General features: G+C 31.0%; 1 protein-coding gene across 1 annotated transcript in view; it reads left to right on the top strand.

Annotated features, from left to right (window-relative positions):
* Positions 1 to 12,560, top strand: part of LOC118198092 (uncharacterized) — a 52,928-nt gene extending 40,368 nt beyond the window's left edge. The window contains exons 17-18 of the mRNA XM_035369687.2: positions 8,120 to 8,210; positions 12,328 to 12,560. Coding sequence (XP_035225578.1) covers positions 8,120 to 8,210; positions 12,328 to 12,417 — 181 coding nt within the window. The 3' untranslated portion in view covers positions 12,418 to 12,560. The remainder of the gene's footprint in view (positions 1 to 8,119; positions 8,211 to 12,327) is intronic.
* Positions 12,561 to 18,303: the final 5,743 nt, after the last annotated feature.

Here is an 18,303-nt window from a genome sequence, read left to right as displayed (position 1 = left end):
CATAGAATTTTGAATGACGTAATACTCTTACAAATATTTGCATGTGAAAGACCAAATTTGAAATTTGGAATTTGTTTTGTTACCAATTTCATATTTTTGTAAAGCTTTAAAAAATTTTTGATTAACAAACTTAAGGATTTCACAGCGAGCAATGGGGAGAGGGGGAAGAACCTTTTTATCTCCAGCACACAGAATTGTGTATCGGAAATTCTAAAGATATGCCCATTTTAAAATTATTTTGCAACATTGCTATTGAACTGAATTTTATGTTTTAAGTACAAAGAACATGATATTTGATAAGTAGAGGTAACACACAAAACATTCAAAAAACGCCCCTTTGGATGTAATTTAAAATCTGAAATCTTTCAAATTTTTTTTTTTTTTTAAAGAGCCCAAAGGGGCAGTTTGCCCAGAAGGGCTATTAATTTTGTTTTAACATTTTGCATTAATTCACTATCCAAATTGTTGCCAACAAATATTAGAGCCCTGCATTATATCTAAAGAAATTAAATAATGAAGAATCTTCATGAATTTATGTATGTTTCTCGCACTGTGAAAAAACAACAATATCTAGAGACATCAAATTTTGAAAAACATAGTCCTCCATTCAAATATGGGCATCTTTAAGCCTGAATTTGGAATTTGATTTATTACCTATTTCATATTAAAAAGAATATTTGATTAATAAATTTAACGATTTCAAAGCAAGCAATTGCAACACTGTACGGAGGAAAAAAACATTTTTATCTCCAGCATGCGAGACTGTGTATATGGATATGCTGTTGTAAATATTTTTTCCTATTGCTGTGGAATTGAATTTTATGGTTTAAGTACGAAGAACATGATATTTGATAAGTAAAGGTAACACACAAAATGTTAAAAAAAAATATTAAAAAATTTTTTTAAAAAATAACCGCTTATTTGGGTTTAATATAAAAGCTGAAAGCTTTAAGATTTTTATTTATTTTTAGCCCAAAGAGCGTTAGTTCAGAAGAGTTGTTAATTTCGTATTGGCATTTTGATTTGAAAACTTTAAATGTCCATTTCACTTTTCAAATTCTTGCCACCAAGTATTATCGCTTTGTGTTATATTTAAAGAAACTAAATAATGAAGAATTGGCATAAATGTATGTATGTTTCTGGCTTTGTGATAAAGCAACGGTACCTACAGCCATAAAATTTTGAATAACGTAATCCTCCACCGAATATGGACATCTGGAGGCCCTAATTTGGAATTTGTTTTATCTATTTCAGATTTTGTAACACTTTAACGAATTTTTTATTAACAAACACAATTTCAAATCGAGCAAGGCCAACACTGTACGGGAGGGGGAAAACAAAAATTTATCTCCAGTGCATGAGAATATGTATTCGAAATTCTAAAGATATGCTCATTTTAAAATTATTTTGTTACATTGCTGTTGAATTGAATTTTATTGTTTAAGTGCAAAGAACATGATATTTAATAAATAAAGGTAACACACAAAATGTTAAAAAAAAACCTTTGGGCGCAATGTAAAATCTGAAAACCTTCAATTTTTTATTTTAATATCTTTTAATTATATGCTTATACATATATATTACTTATTATATTAGTATTTTTTAGGGAGTAATTGCTGTTAAATGCCTTAAATTTATGCATTTGATGTAAGGTTACATTGCTTAGGAATAGCAATTGTTATTCAAAAATGTTCTGTCCTTTTACAGACTAAACATTTTTTCAAATAGTGCGAGAAACTCCCTTGAATTATTATTATTTTTTTTAGTATCATAATAAATTACATTTTATCTCTATTACTTCTTAAGTATGTAAAATATATTTACAATCTTTCTGATGAGTATAATTTCTTTAAAATTAAGAAATTAATTGTGTCATCTTTTAATAAAATCATTTCTTTTGCATAATTTTTTTTTACAATAATTTGTAGAAGTGCATAGCAAATGCATAACAGAAAAGTATCTGTAATGACCTTACGGATTAATAAGGCACCATAAGGAAAACGACACCAACATTTATTAAAAAATTAACTTTCAAAGAATAATAGGAAAAAAAATTAACATTTAAAGAATAAAGGCAAACTCGGAGCACTACCTCGCTCCTACAACGTAATTAACCTACAACCTCTCTCCTCTGAGGCTAACATGCAACTCTTGTCTCTCTCACTTGCTGGGCTCTGCCAGGCAGCTGATTGGCTCACCGCTGCCAGATACATGACACCCCCCCGGTAAGATTGTGCTACGCCAAAGCGAAGCAGAATCTGAAAACTGAACCAGCAAATACAAACTTAAATTGTATACTCCACATACCAAATTAATTCAAAATATATGAACATGTATACATGATGTAATAACATACTTTGAAATAAATGCAATAAACATTCATCTCACAACAGATGAACAGATGGCTTGATACAATACCGGAGTTCTGTAATAAAACATATATGCAATACTATTTCAAAACACACTATTATAATGCAATATTAAATGGAAACCAGTAATTTGATTTTCAAAACAGATGGAAAGTAGCTCTCGTACAATTCCGGAACAAAAGAAAGTAACTAATGCAAAGTTTTAAAACATATTAGTTCATACTTAGTTCACACCTATTTCATTCACCCACTAGTCTTGAAAGACCATCTGCATTTTTTAATTGTGCACCAGGGCAATGAGAAATATGAATATTATCGCGCTGAAGTGCCATTGCCCACCTCTGTAATTTGGCTGAATGCGGTGCCGACTTATACAAATATAATAATGGATTATGGTCTGTGATCAGCTCGATATTCGATCCAAACACCCAACACTCGAACTTTTTTAATGACCACACAACGGCATAAGCCTCGCGTTCAATAGTTGACCAGTTCTGCTGAGTTTTCGAAAGTCTTTGACTGGCAAAGCTGATAGGATGCAAACTGCCTTTGCTGTCTCGTTGTGACAAGCAAGCACCAACACCATATGAACTAGCATCACACTGTATGGTGTAAGGTTTTTCTGGTTCTGGAGTGTACAGTTTTGGTGCTTCACACAGTCGACGTTTCAGTTCTTGAAATGCTGATTCCTCAACATCAGTCCATGGAATTCTCTCAGGAATTTTCTTTTTCGTAAGCTCCGTCAATGGGCGAGCTATTTCTGCATAATTCTTTATGTAATCACGATAATAGTTGAATAAGCCTAATGCACTCTTTAGAGCAGTCTTTGTTTTAGGACTTTTTATAATTTCAATGGCTTGTAATTTTTCAGGATCAGGTTGATGTCTTCCAGCTCCTATTATATGTCCTAAATACTTTATCTCCGAACGTGCAAAAACACATTTCTGCACGTTCACCGTAAAACTGAGATCACTTAATGTAGTTAGCACAGCATCTAAATGTTTGAGATGCGAATTCCAATCTGGTGAAAAGATAGCAATATCATCAATATATGCTTTGCAAAAATCACTATGTTTTCTTAAAGCATCATTCATCACTCGCTGAAAAGTAGAAGCTGCATTTTTTAATCCACAAGGCATCACTTTCCAACGATATTGGGAACGATGTGTCTTGAATGATGTTAAATCACGACTTTCTTCTTCTAAAGGTATTTCCCAGTAACCTTTCAAGACATCTAAACAGGTGATAACATTCGCGTGTCCAATTTTATTGATTAGATCAGTCACATTCTCCAGTGGAAAATCAACAGGCTTGGTTACTTGATTCAACAACCTGAAATCAATACATAACCTCATACTTCCGTCTTTCTTGGCAACACATACGACCGGGTATGCTATTTCAGCTTCACTTGGCTCAATAAGACCCAAGCTCTCCAATTCGTCGATCTGTTTATCTACTTCAGGTTTCAAAGATTCTGGGATCTTATAGATATATGGCTTTTTTCTTTCAGCTCCAGGTAACAACCGAATTCTATGTTCACCAACGCTGGCTATTTGGATCTCCCCAGAAAATAACGCGATGTGCTTGAGTAAGAGCTCGTGTAATTCCTTTTGTTTGCTATCCTCTAAATGACTAATATCCACCTCGATGTTCCTTCTAGTTACTGCGCAATCTCCTTTATTTGGAGTGGTATGAATTTCCCCAAACTCAGAATCATCTTCAAATATCACTCCCACAGTTTGTGCTCGAACATAAAATTTTCTTATTTTGTTCACATGAACATGCCTCACACTCCCATCGGGTAATTTAACTTTATAAGAATGAGGATTTACTCTTTCAACAACTTCACCTGGACCTGTCCACTTAGCATATAACTTGTTGCTAGACTCTGGCATAAGTAAATATACTAGATCACCATTTTTAAATTCTTTCAAACTTTTGCGACGGTTAAAATAATATGCATAAGCTTTTTGTTTTTCCGCGGCAGATAAAGAAGCGAGCTCAGATGCTTTCTCTAAATTTATCTTTAATTCTTGTAGATAATCAACTGCTGAATTACTCAGATTAAGAGGTAATGGTATTTCACCGGACCATGATGATTTTAACACAGCTAAGGGACCTCTAGCTTCACGACCGTACATAAGCATAAATGGAGATACACCGGTAGTGCAATTTGGAACTTCACGATACGCAAAAAATAAATAAGGTATGTGCTTGTCCCAATTAACAGGATCTGTGCGAATTACATGATGTAACATTTGTTTAAATACCCGATTCCATTTTTCCACTGAGCCGTTTGATGCTGGGTAACCAGGTGTCGAAAAACGAGGATGAGTTCCTAACCTATTTTCGAATTCTTGAGTTAATTGTGAGGTAAAATTAGTGCCTTGATCACTACAAATTATTTCTGGAATACCGGTTCTCATAAAAATATCTAAAAGAGCCTCATAAGTAGCTTTAGCAGAAAGACTTTTTAAAGGTATGACTTCTGGCCATTTTGAATGATTATCTATCAAACACAAACAATATTTATGTTTCCTTCCTGAAGGAGGTGAAATTTCACCAATGATATCTATATTTACTGTATGAAAGGGATATGGCGGGCGAACAATAGGAGTAATCGGAATTTTATCCGATTGTCTTTCCGGACTTTTTAATTGACATCTTTCGCATGTTCTACAATAATTTTCTACATCTTTGGATATGTTCGGCCAATAAAATGAAAGCTTAATTCTTTCTTTAGTTTTCCTCATACCTAAATGATTTCCGAATATAGAATCATGAGCTAATTGAAGGACTTTATTTCGATAATTCTCGGGCAAAACTAACTGTTGTATGTTTTCCCCACAAATTTTTTCTTTATGAAATAATAATTCGTCCTGTAAAAAGAAATTATTCTTTCCTACTTCTGCGTCCTTAAAAGAATTTATTAACGTTTGGCAGTTTCTCTGATCGACCTTAAATTTATTCGATTCCGAATAACTGTTTAGTCTTTCATCATTCTGATTCGCAACTGAACTATAAAAAAGATTTACATTTGACAGTTCAACGGCACCAACCTCAAGTTGTTTTTGTTCATGAGTTTCCCGTTTCGTTTCAGGGAAGACTGTTGATTCATTCTCGTCTTCAAATATGCGATCCCATACATCTGATGTAATTAAACATTGGACATTTAGCTTATCTGTCAACGCGAAAAGAGCTTCTACGCGCGAATATAGACAACTGTTTGGTTTTTTGTAATAAATGGGAATAGTTGCTAACGTTGCCTCTATGACGTCGCCAAATGCGGAACTTAAAATGATTTTACCCTTACTTTCTATTTTTAAATCAGAAATTAATGTAGTGTTCAAAATTGGTATTTCCGTACCTGAATCTTTTATAGCTTCTACTTGCTTTCCTGCAATGTAAATAGTAATCTTTTCCAAGGAATAAAAATTAAGTTTTCCGTCGGAACACTCGGGTTTTTGTAAATGTTTAGAATTTACATTTGTAACAACTGCATTGCCCTTCGACTTACTTGAAGTGTTAACTTTCGGTTTGACCGGGAAATTATCGTTCTGTTTATTGGACCTCTCAAATTTATTTCGCCTGTTCGGGCAATCCTTAGCCAAATGTGAACTGCTACTACACACATAACATTCTCGCGGTTTAAACGAATGTTTCTGTTCATTTACCACTAAATCTTTTCTTAGCGCTGGTGGAATATATTTAGAGTTTTTGTTGTATGAATCACGAAAATTAGCGCATTTTTCACCTCTTATGTCATCAAAAGATTTACCTTTTGCGATGAAATAAGTGTCGCATTCCTTCGCTAGTTCTTCTGGACGTAGCCAAATTTCACCTTGTCGAACTGCAACATGGCACGATAAATCACTATCCAATGTTTGAAAAAGTTTGTCAGAAATTATTAAGTTAATTAAAGACTCAAAATCATTGACGTTTCTACTTTTACAATAATGGATCCAACATGATCTTAAACGAGAGGCGAACTGCAAATGAGTTTCTCCCGTCAACCTTTGAGCTTGGCGAAAATTTTCTAAACATATAATTGGCGATGGTTCATATTCCTTAAGAATTAAAGATTTAATTTTTTCATAATCTTTCAAATCATCATCTTTAATATATACTAGAATATTAGAAGATTTATCACCTATCAGTTTAAGTAAAATTTCAGACTTAAACTCATTTGGTACGTTCTTATGCTTAAAAGCCCTTTCTATGGAATCAAAAAATAAGTTCCATGCTTCACCCTTTTTAGGTACAGAAATCGATAATGCCTGTACAGCTTTCAAAAGCTTATCTAATGAAAGTGTATTTTCTACGTTATTACTAGATTCGTTGCTACTTTCGATTTGCATTAAACGCAATTTCACAATTTCTTCTGACTTTTTCCTTTCTTCAACCGTAGTATTAAGAAATTCAATAACAAAATCTTTATCTTTCAAATATTCTTTAGAACTTAAAAGCTTATCTTTTAATTCTACAACTTTTAAACTAGAATCGGCTTCTTCACCTAGTTCCTTCAACACCGAAATCAAATCACTTTTAACTACTCCTTTAAACATATTTAGAAGAAATTTTCCTTAAAGTTACAACAAAAATTTCTCACCTTTTCTTTCGTTAGCTCTGGTTCTCGAAATCGAGAGCGTGCTGTAATGACCTTACGGATTAATAAGGCACCATAAGGAAAACGACACCAACATTTATTAAAAAATTAACTTTCAAAGAATAATAGGAAAAAAAATTAACATTTAAAGAATAAAGGCAAACTCGGAGCACTACCTCCCTCCTACAACATAATTAACCTACAACCTCTCTCCTCTGAGGCTAACATGCAACTCTTGTCTCTCTCATTTGCTGGGCTCTGCCAGGCAGCTGATTGGCTCACCGCTGCCAGATACATGACTGTATCATTTTCTTTTATTATTCTGTAAGGTAATTGCCAGCCATATAAGGAGACTAGGTAATTAAGCTTGACAATAAAAGATAATTAATTGCTTTTTAGTCTCATTAATGAATTTCAGACTTGTCCTTTAATTTCTCTGACTTTATTGAATTCCTTGCAAAAGTATTAGGAAAATAATTTTTACATATTAATTTATGTACAATAATTTCATTCTTGGAATTTATCTACATAATACTGATAGTAAGTGATTTGTATCACTGTGTATTGTTAAAGTTAGCAAATAAACCACATTGATAGTAAATTTAAGAATGGAACTTATCATAATATATGTACAAAAATTGTTTTTTGTTCATTTTTTTAAATTATTCAATCGTCTAAGACAGTATTTATCAACCAGCATTTCTCAGAATCACAATATTTTATGAGAAATAGTTATGACTATGTTAACTGTACATTTTGGTGTGTAATAATTATTAAAATATGTTCACTGAGATTCTCCAAGGACAAGACAATAAAGACATGATGGTCTAAGCTGTAGTGGCCTGTTCTAAATGGATCCATATCTACATTATCCTTCCATAATAAATCATTGCATCTTGAATAAGTCTGTACTTAACTAAATGCAATTAGAAATCTTAATGAGTTCAAAAGTTTAAATTGCTGATCAGTGTGACAGATTGCCCAAGAAGGCAATTTTCACAATCATTGTTAACTAACTTTTTACATTAAACTTCATTCCATATTTTCCATTGAAACTGTGCTAAAAATGCATGATGAAGCATTATCTTAAAAATATTTCTTTCATTTTAAAATACTGCTTCAAAAAAAATATTTTTCTCTGCAGATATATTCTACCAGGAATAAGTGCATTAAACTTCCTGTTAAAAGAATCTCTAGGTGGTGGAGGTGTTGCGTCTCTAAGAAGTGATCCACAGGTATTTATTACTTTATAAGTACGAAATAAAAAATTTATGTGCAGAAAATATTTTATTTCTCTTGTAACTTTATATATTCATAGCCATACAAAAATTATAATAATTTCATAAAATTATTACCTGAAGTAACTTTAAAAAATTAGTGTTAATTATAAATAGCAGCGTTTGTATTTGAAAATGAAAAGTCTGCTTTAAAATGCAAGGACAAATTTATCTTATGCATAGTGTATGTTACTGCACAATAAATAAGTTAAAACAATTAATGAATTGTGGTTAAAAGTCTCTATGATAGCAAATTTTATTTCTAATCCTCATTTTGATAATTATGTCTGATATTGTTAATCTTTCAAACTTGGAATATGTCATTAAAAATGACTGCTTTTTGCACTACTAACATGTTTGTCATAATTAGATTAAACTTGCAGGCTTCTTTAATTCTGAATCTTAAACTTGTTAATTTTAATTTTCAAATAGCTACAAAACAAATTTATCAGTATCTCTAAATAGCATTTATATCTAGACTTTCAGTTTCTTCAAATAAGGTGCAGTTCACTTCTAAATAAAACTTAATATCTCATAAGTCTGTGTACAAAAGAGTCTGCAAAAACAATTTTAAATTATATGAGCACAGTATTAAATACAATAATTGACATTTAAACTGTCAATGTCAGTTTTAAAAAAATCATTATATTGCATACAAGTGCTACTGTCAGATATGAACATTCTTAAAAAAAGGAGAATCAGTTGTCATTTAGTGCAAAAACTGAATAATATACAAAGCTGTGTTGATTAAAATGACGGGTAATGCAGCAATTGGGAACAATTTATATAAATATATACAGTATTACCTCCTGTAAAAGGCACCTTTATTTAACAGACAATTATGTTGATCTTGGTCTCTTTGAACTAGGCATGTATTTAGTTACCTCTTAATAAATAACACCTATTTAAGGGACAAAATGTCTGGTTCGGTAGATATCACTTATTGGAAGGCACTAATGTATATACATTCAAAACACTTTGAAAGGTATCCATACTTTAGAATTATTTCTGTCAGATAAAATTCTATACAGATAAATTACATAAATACTTTATTATATGATTAATGTAGAATATTGCATTTGAGCTCATTAATTTAATTAATAGTAACTCTGGTTGCTTTGTTTATGGTAGGGAAAATTATAATATGCTTCATGCTGATTCTGCTGTTGAAATAAATAGCTGCAAATAAAAATTGTGTATTTGATATTAAAATAAGAAAGGGTTAAATCTCAGCATTTCAGGTGCTTCTGATATAATTTTCATGTACAGTATCTGCCAGTTTTTGAAATCACTATTCCCAAATATTTTGAGTTTATTAAGCAGATGATTTTTAATAGATGACAATCAGTGTATTGCAGATTGTGATATCAATTTTAAACTTATAAAAAAAATAATTAATGATAAAATTAAATTAAATTATGCAGTTTTGTAATTTGTGTTATAATTTTTTATAAAACTGTTTTTATAATCACATTCTTGATGAAATTTGATCTTTTACAATAAATTGTTTTATACATGTTTGTTTTGTTTCTTTCATGAGTATTTTTTAAAAAAATTGCTGGTATTTTTTTATCAACACTTCTCAGTTCCAGATTTTTTCTTTGAATTTTCGGAGCTTTTCTGGATTCATTTGATGTCATCACTTTTCCTGCATTAATTTTGCTGTCAGTTTCTATATAATCTCGATACTGTTCTCAATTTACGTATATTCTAAAATCATAACTTCTCTTGTTTATTGCCTTAAACATTAGCAATAGCATAAAAAAACAGTTTTTAATTGTGTTTTAAGTAATCGGCTCTCTGTATTAGCTGTTGTATATATAGCCTTTAACAGATTCAATAGACTTGTTGCTTTCAAAATGTTTGCATTTTCAGAAAATGCAATTCTGTTCATTTTCTAAACATCTTCTTTTCTGTAATGGCATCTGAAATTTGGTCTAAAAGCTCAATGTTAGAAATTGTATTTACAGAAAAAGATCAGAGATGTGTGCTGAACAATTATTTAATTAGTAAAGCTACTTTTATCAGTTTTCAGTTTACACATTTCAAAAAGAAATCAGTGAAAATACTATTTGCCATTCATGACTTGTTGTGATAAGTTAGAGGTAAATTCTTGACTCCTTTTAAACATCGAGGTCTCCTGCTTTGTCAATAATCAGTGTTATCTTCTTAATTGTTAGGTCTATATTGCACATTATAACGTAGTGACTCATTCCTTTAGTTTCTTAGACCAGTTGCTGTTGCACTTTTAAATATTAATATGCATTCAAGTAATGTTCAATATTTGTTTGTACATTACCTGAACACAAAAATGTACAGTCCAATTTTGTCTGTATTATAAATTTCATATAGTTTGGAATCATTAAGCAGCCACATAAAATTTCTTTTATTCAGGTATTAGTCACATGGTGCTCTCTTCTTTCTCACCATGCAGTTTCCAATGAACAAAATTGGATTCCTCGCTTCACGACTTGTGAGTCATCTGTCAGTTGATTCAGAGTTTTCTAAAACATTTTAAGTGAAAGCTTTTATAAATAATAGAGCTCTAGAAAAAGGAGCATATTTTTAGTTCCATAGTTTGAAACCATTCTAGAAGAGCAATCTCTGTATCTCTAGATTTTTCGTTTGTTTAGCCCTTGCATACTTTATTAGTTCTTCGTCAGTTATAATTCTTTATTTGAATAAATTGCATAATGCAAGTCGGGAAATCCCCAGTTTAAATGCAGTTTTCTTCTGGCTGCATTCTTTAAGAACATCAAGATTTTTTAATAATTTATCTTTCTTCTTTGACTTGGGTAGTTTCGACATGTTACAAGTTAAATAGACAACAAATTTGTTAAAATGCTTCTTCCAGTGATTCTTCAATTTCAGAAGTCATGTCTCCAGCTCGTGGAAAGCTTGCATTGTGTCTGTTTAGTCGATCTGCCACTTTATGCTTCAAGCATGACTAGTGCTTTTTCTTCAGCCTACATTTACTACTGTCATTCCATTCAGACAACTACAGCTTATGTACAACAGTCCTAGAAAGTATTTCAGGAACTCTTTTATAGACTCTTTCTCTCTCTCTCTATGAATGTAATGTGTCAATCCCAAAGGGAAGATTTTGAATGTGAATACTTTAAAAGATGGTATACAGAAGTTGCACTTTCATTTCTTGTCAGCCGGTATTTGAAAAAAAGTATTCGCTCATTTACAGTGCTCCTAAAATAGCATATAGATGCAGATACATGTAATTTTTCGTTCACGTTAAAATTTCATTATACAGTACAAAGTCCGTAATCCATACTCCTCAGGACTTTGGCGTTTCCGGATTAAGGGTTTTTCTGGATTATAGATCACTAATTTAAATCTGGTAAGATGGCATGTAGAAATTATACAATTAAAAATATGAAACCGTAATTTATGAAATAAAGAGCAATTATGATCTAAAGGATATCAAATCAAAATTTACAACAACAAAAAAAAAAAAAAGCTTAATATTTGTTTACTTTATTAAACATTTCTTTTAATGTAAGTAGTTTAAGTTGCTTCGTTTTTTGTGCTAAATACGCATGCGTAAACATTAAACGTGCATGTGTAAACACACTACGCGCATGCGTAAAGCATACAAAAAAAAAAGTTTGTGGCTTTGAGGTCCGGATTATAGATCATTCCGGATTACAGACTTTGTACTGTATATTATTTCACCAATACAGAATATTTTTTTATGAAAATAAGAACCCCAATTTCCCAAAAATGCCCATGTTATTTTACACCTGGGCTCTTTTCCTTCTAATAAACATTATTAATAGTTTGGACACATTTCAGGATGCATATACGCATAATTCTTTATAAGTATCAATAAAAATATTCTTGAATATGCATATACGGCCTGACCCATTGAAGAGAAAAGGAATACAGCCTGTAACCAGGATATGCAAACTGATTAAAAGTGCATTAATAGTCAGCAAAACATATTATTTAAATGATTTCCTGTCTTTTATGCATTTATATTTTTAGTGATATATAAATATTTTAGTAATATTAATTGGAGTCTTTTTTTTTTTTTTTTTTTCCTTTTATCTTCATATCACAGGGTAAAGCATGTGGACAAGTTATGACCGATTTTGAGTTACACAACATGCCAGATCTTGAAACTATAAAAAAACAGTGGAGTGGTGCCTAAATATTTCATATGAGAGCTTATATTTTTATTTCTGTTTTCTATCAAAAAAAAGTCATGTAGTATATATATGGAAACTTTTGAGTACTATTTTGTATGCCATATAACAATTTTTAATTCTAAAAATAAATATTTTTATAGATTGAGTTACTTTACTGAAGAGTAAATACTGCACATTTATAAAAGACATTATACTGGACCTATTTTATGTGGTTTAATCAAGCCTGTAACCATTTAACCACTTTCGCTACGAAAAAACTTCACGGTTGCGGTGCAGTGCACTACAATATAACAAGGTGTAAAGTGTCTCATTTATGCCGTTCCATGTCTGCGAGTGCAATCCAGAGCTGTAACTTGAGAAATGAACAATCTCGTTGTTAGACGACATGTGCACCACGTTATTTTCATTTTTGCATGCAATTTGAAACAAAAGCATCTCGACATGCGTGGCACGTCTTTTTAGTGCAAGTGGTTAATATTCATTTATATGGTTAAGCTCGTAAATACCTTGATTTTTTTTTCATGATTGAGATATGATATTTTTTACATTATAAAACTTCCATATAGGCACTTAATTTTTGTAGTATACTGTTGTATAGGTAACCCTCGTATAACACAGCAGGTAGGTTTCTAGAAAATAGAATGTTGTGTTGAATGTTGAAATGTTGTGTTGTATGAGGCCCAGAAGCAGTATAAAAAGGGGGTTACGTTCCGAAAACTTATTAAAAACAAATATTTTTTTAATTATACATAAACAACTTAATTTTTATTAAAAATATATATGTATGTACAATACAAATTTAAAAATATTACATATTTTAATTTAACGCAAATTTAGTGTAATAAATTTCTTTGTTGTCATTGCTCAGTATAATCAATAGAGAACGTTTTTTCGGTGGAATGAGATCGCTTTCACTTTCAGAATTTCTTTCTTCATTTAAAGTTCTGGCATTTTCTTAAAAAATAGCATTTGAGAATTTTTAGACATCTTAAATCAGCATGCGTTTTTTCTTTTCTTTTCTTTTTTTTTTTTTTCTTTTTCGATATAAAGGTTCTACTGGGCATTTTTGTTCCACTAAAGCCTAGTGTTGTCAGCATCGAAAACTTGAACTGCTGTGTATCTTTGTTCTATAATATTTTGAAATTTTTCTAGAAACGTCCTAGCAGCTTCATAATCAGTTGATGCAAATTCTCCTTGAATTCTTATGCTATGAATTGCAAAAGGCTTTTTGAAATTTTCATACCAACCTTTACTTACCAGGAAATCTGGGGTTGACAGAGGGTTTCTTTGAAGTGCTTGAAAATTTTAAGTGCTTTTTGTTTGATGATATTACTTTCCATGGAAATTCTTTTTTGATAGCTGTCATCAATCCAAATGCTCAGTGCCTTTTCCATCTTTTCAATTATTAGCGCCCCCGGGGGCGAACTGCATGTTTTGCAGATGCCGAAGATCCTGCAGCAACTGTATTTCTTATTTCTTTTTCATTTTTTCTTCTTTCTTATTTAATAGTCTAAACTTTTTTTTTTTTTTTCATTTCAATTAAAACTTTTCCAATGTGAGATGTCTTTTCTCCTTTTAAAAGATGGTTCAAGATTTGTAGCTATACTTCTAAAGAAATGAATTTCCTTTTAAATGTTTTTTTTTTACCTTTATTGGACATGTTTTGGGACTGAAACTTAACGTCTTAAAGACGAAAAAGTTACTCTTTAGTTCACTGTCGCTCGACGAAGACGAGCTGTGCAAGACACTTTTGTTTTCAGGCCACGGAGGCTAGGATTCGAATTCTGGAAGCTGAATGTGCAGGTTTTGCGTTTTAAAGCACTTATTGTGACCTCATGTTCACCTTCTGCGATAGTGATGTTTCTTCGTTGTTATCTGGGGACATTTGTTCGTACGGGTCATATGAGGACATTTGTTCTTACAGCTACAAAATCTTGGCAGAACTTACAAAACAAGGATTCTTATGTGTTAAATGACTATATGGGTGCTTTGCGCAATATGGAAAAGTTTTGTGCGGAGTTCATTCAATTTCTCGGATTGCTTGGGCAATTTTCTTATCATGTTATAGGAGGGTTCTTGCAATTTATGAATTGTGTTACAGGATGCAATGTTGTAGGAGGGCTACCTGTATTATATATTATAAAACTTGTAGATTGGCACAATGACTGTCACATGTTCAGCATTTCCCTAATTTGTGTTCCCTTCATGTGGTAATAATAAATAAGCATCATTGATGTCTCAGACATGATTTAAAACATTTTCTATGTGTAATTTTTAAGCAGTGATTTATTTTTTACTCACAGGTGTCAGTAACTTAGCATGCTTTTAAATCCAGTTGGATGTTTATTTAAAAGAAGAAAGATATTGTTTAATAATGTAGTGGAATTATTTAATACTGTTTTTTTTGGGGGGGGGCTACTTTGTTTTAATTTCAGCTGTGATTTTGGAAGACATATTTCAAATAGCATTTAACATAAAACATTAATTCAAGTGTTATGATTATGTAATACCCTTGATCTCATATAAAAAATTTCTAAAATTATGAACTGCACATAAAACTGATATAAATATGTATGTGTGCACTATAATATTTTTATTAGGAAATTATTATATTATATAAAGGATTAAACCATTTGTTAAACTTGGAAATTGCACAAGGCATTTTCAGAATACCCAGTTTTCTTTTCTCATCAATAATGACGAGAGCAATTCATTTTAAACTATACTTGAATGAACATCTTGAAATTAAGAAGGGTGCTTCCGGGAAATTTGGCAACATTTAAATAACTGTCACAAATATTAAAAAATACTTTAGTAACCTTCAAGAGATGAAAATCCATAATAGGGGAACATAATAAAGAACATTTATTTACTAAATGTAAAATATTTATTTACCTTTGGAGGGGGAAAAAATATTTACATTTTTGGAGTTCATAATTTGGTAATTGCTGCTATAAAAGAATCAAATATTTTGTGTCATCTTATATATTGTTACATAAATTCTCCTTGCTTAAATGTTGGTGAGTCATTCCTCTTTTTTTTTTTTTTTTTTTCTTTCACCATTTAACTTCAGCTTCCCTAAATAATTTCATTTAGTAAATCCTCCCCTTTTTTTGTAGCCATTTACTTTTGCTCCCTATACAAAATTCTGTGATGTTGTAAGAAAAATACTGCTTCTTTTTCAGTTAATAGCAACTTAAACATAATCACCTTTTTAGAAAAAGCATTAAGGATGAATGAATATCACAAATAAACTCTTTTTTTTTTTTTTTTTTTTTTCCCTTCAAATTTATGGAAAATTAAAAGTTGCCAACAATTAAAAAATATAATTAGTACAGTACAAAGTCTGTAATCTGGACTCGTCGGGACTTCGGCGATTCCGGATTAGGGGTTTATCCGGATTATAGATCATCAATTTAAATCTGGCAAGATAACATGCAGAAATTATACAATTAAAAATATGAAACCATAATTTATGAAATAAAGAGCAATTATGAATGAATAAATATCACAAATAAACTATTTTTTTTTTTTTTTTTTTTTTAAATTTATGGAAAGTTGCCAAGAATTTTAAAAAAGTAGTTAATACAGTACAAAGTCTGTAACCTGGACTCGTTGGAACTTCGGCGATTCCAGATTACAGATCATCAATTTAAATCTGGTAAGATGGCATGCAGAAATTATACAATTAAAAATATGAAACCATAATTTATGAAATAAAGAGCAATTACGATCTAAATGGTATCAAAATTTACAAAAAAAAAAAGCTTAATATTTATTTGTTTACTTTAGTAAATACTTCTATCAATGTAAGTTGTTTTAAGTTGCTTTGTTTTTTGTGCTAATGCTTTCTCTTTAATTCTCTCTTCTATGGGTCTTGGATCTTATCTTTACAGTTGGCATTAACTACAAAGAGTTCTAACCAGTATCCTGAAAATTTATAACCATTTAAACATTTGCTTGATTTTAAAAGAAATCAAAGATGTACTTCTAGTACATTGTCGCACGAGTCGAAAGTTCAAAATGCAAGTTCATGAGTACGTAAAATAAGAATGAAAGATATTCTTCGTCTTGTGCTACACTGGCATGGAGGCAGTCAGAGGAGAAGTCATGATCTTGAGAAGGCACCTGGTTGATCGAAATCAGTAAAGTTCATTAGAAGTTCTTAATCAAACAATAAAAACACTTAATATGTAATAAATTTATGTATATTCCTTTAAAACATCTCTCTTCTATAAACAGTATCTCTTCTCTTTACGCGCATGCGTAGCGAATGCATGCATTAAACGCGCACGTGTAAACATATTATGCGCATACTTAAACACCTAATGCGTTTATGCATGCGCATAAAGTTTGTAGCTTTGAGGTCCGGATTATGGATGTTCGGATTAAATCCGGACTGTAGAACATCATGGAGTTGGATGTCGGCGTGAAAATAAAATATGTGGCACATTATGAATATTACAAAAAATTATTGCTTTTCTAATTGATTTTAAGTTAAAAAACATTTTAGAGGGAAAAAAGTATAACAGAATTGATTCAAAACGTGAACAACATTGCAATCAAAACAATCTGAAAATCAAATCGTTGCAACTTAAAAAATTTGGGGATTACAAATGCCAAGCCTGGCGAATAATCCTCCTATTACAGCAAATGATCAAGGTGACCGCTTTAATCCCAAAGTACCTTAAATCCTGTTCAAACCAAAGATTTTTACAATTTGCCTTTGCAGTGCTCGACTCATAAATAATGATTTACGTTTCCTTATTAGTTGCTGAACTTTCTGCATTTTTTTTTTTTTTTTTTTTTTTTTTTTTTTTTTTTTTTTTGTGTGTGTGTGTGTCCATTAAATGTTCTAGTTTCAATTTCTGTAGAATGTTTTATGTGTTTAAAGATGAATTTAAGAAGTGGATGAATCTCTCCAAATTTATCTTCATCTTCAAAAATAACTCATATGACATTTACTCAAGTAATATATTTTGATTTTACTCATATGAAGATGTCTTAAATTTCCTATCAGATAATTTTATGAATAAGGTGGACAGTACTTTGACATCCCTTAACCAGTCTATCTTGCATGAAGTTTATTGGATGAATTGAGGATAAACAAATATACTTTTATTACAGTAAAACCATATTATATTATCAAGTAACTAAGATATTAGGTCATTCTGCTTTTGTCAAATTTTTTGGTTGTAAGTTATAATTAATTTCCATATAATGTATATGAGATATTAAGTCACTTTTGAGATGCTGATTCCTACTTTCAGGTCATATTCAAACTCGTATTCAGAATTATTTCTTTGCTAGGAGGAAAACAGAGTGTCTCACATTCCTATCTTCTTTTAAAATCCATCAAATGAATTAGCATCTGATAATCAAGATGAAAAACTGAGATGAAATATTCGTTTTCCTACAAAGCAAAAGGATTTTAAATTCCTCAGTTCTTAAAATCTTAGTACAGAATTAAAAAATATAAATTAAACTGTTTCTGATTCTAATTTTTCTTTTCTCAAACATATACATAATGCAGCATTTATTTCTCAATATTTAGAAAACTGTAGTAAGAAATTAAATGAGGATTATACAACATGAGTCATGTTTGTCATTCTCTGAAAATAAACATACTTAAATCACATGAGCATTTCTATTAGTGATGGTTATCAATCTGTATCATCCCAGAAAAGGAAGTATACATGTTTTTCGTGTTTCATTAAATGTCATTGCTTGGTCCCCAAGCAAATAAAAAAACTTTGAGTAACCTCTTGGAAGATTTCTCATCCAAAAGAGCAATAGCATGTAATTGCAACTGAGCCTTGTGGGTGGTAAGAAATTCATCCAATAAGTAATTTCATTTCTCAATGAATGGTCCCAAAATCTAGAGAAAG

This window comes from Stegodyphus dumicola, chromosome 9 (assembly GCF_044657685.1).
Source record: "Stegodyphus dumicola isolate Sdum_Otavi_A_Nest chromosome 9, ASM4465768v1".
Taxonomy (NCBI): Eukaryota; Metazoa; Arthropoda; class Arachnida; order Araneae; family Eresidae; genus Stegodyphus; species Stegodyphus dumicola.
Note: the sequence above shows the minus strand (reverse complement) of the source record. Positions and strands in the feature narration are given on the sequence as shown.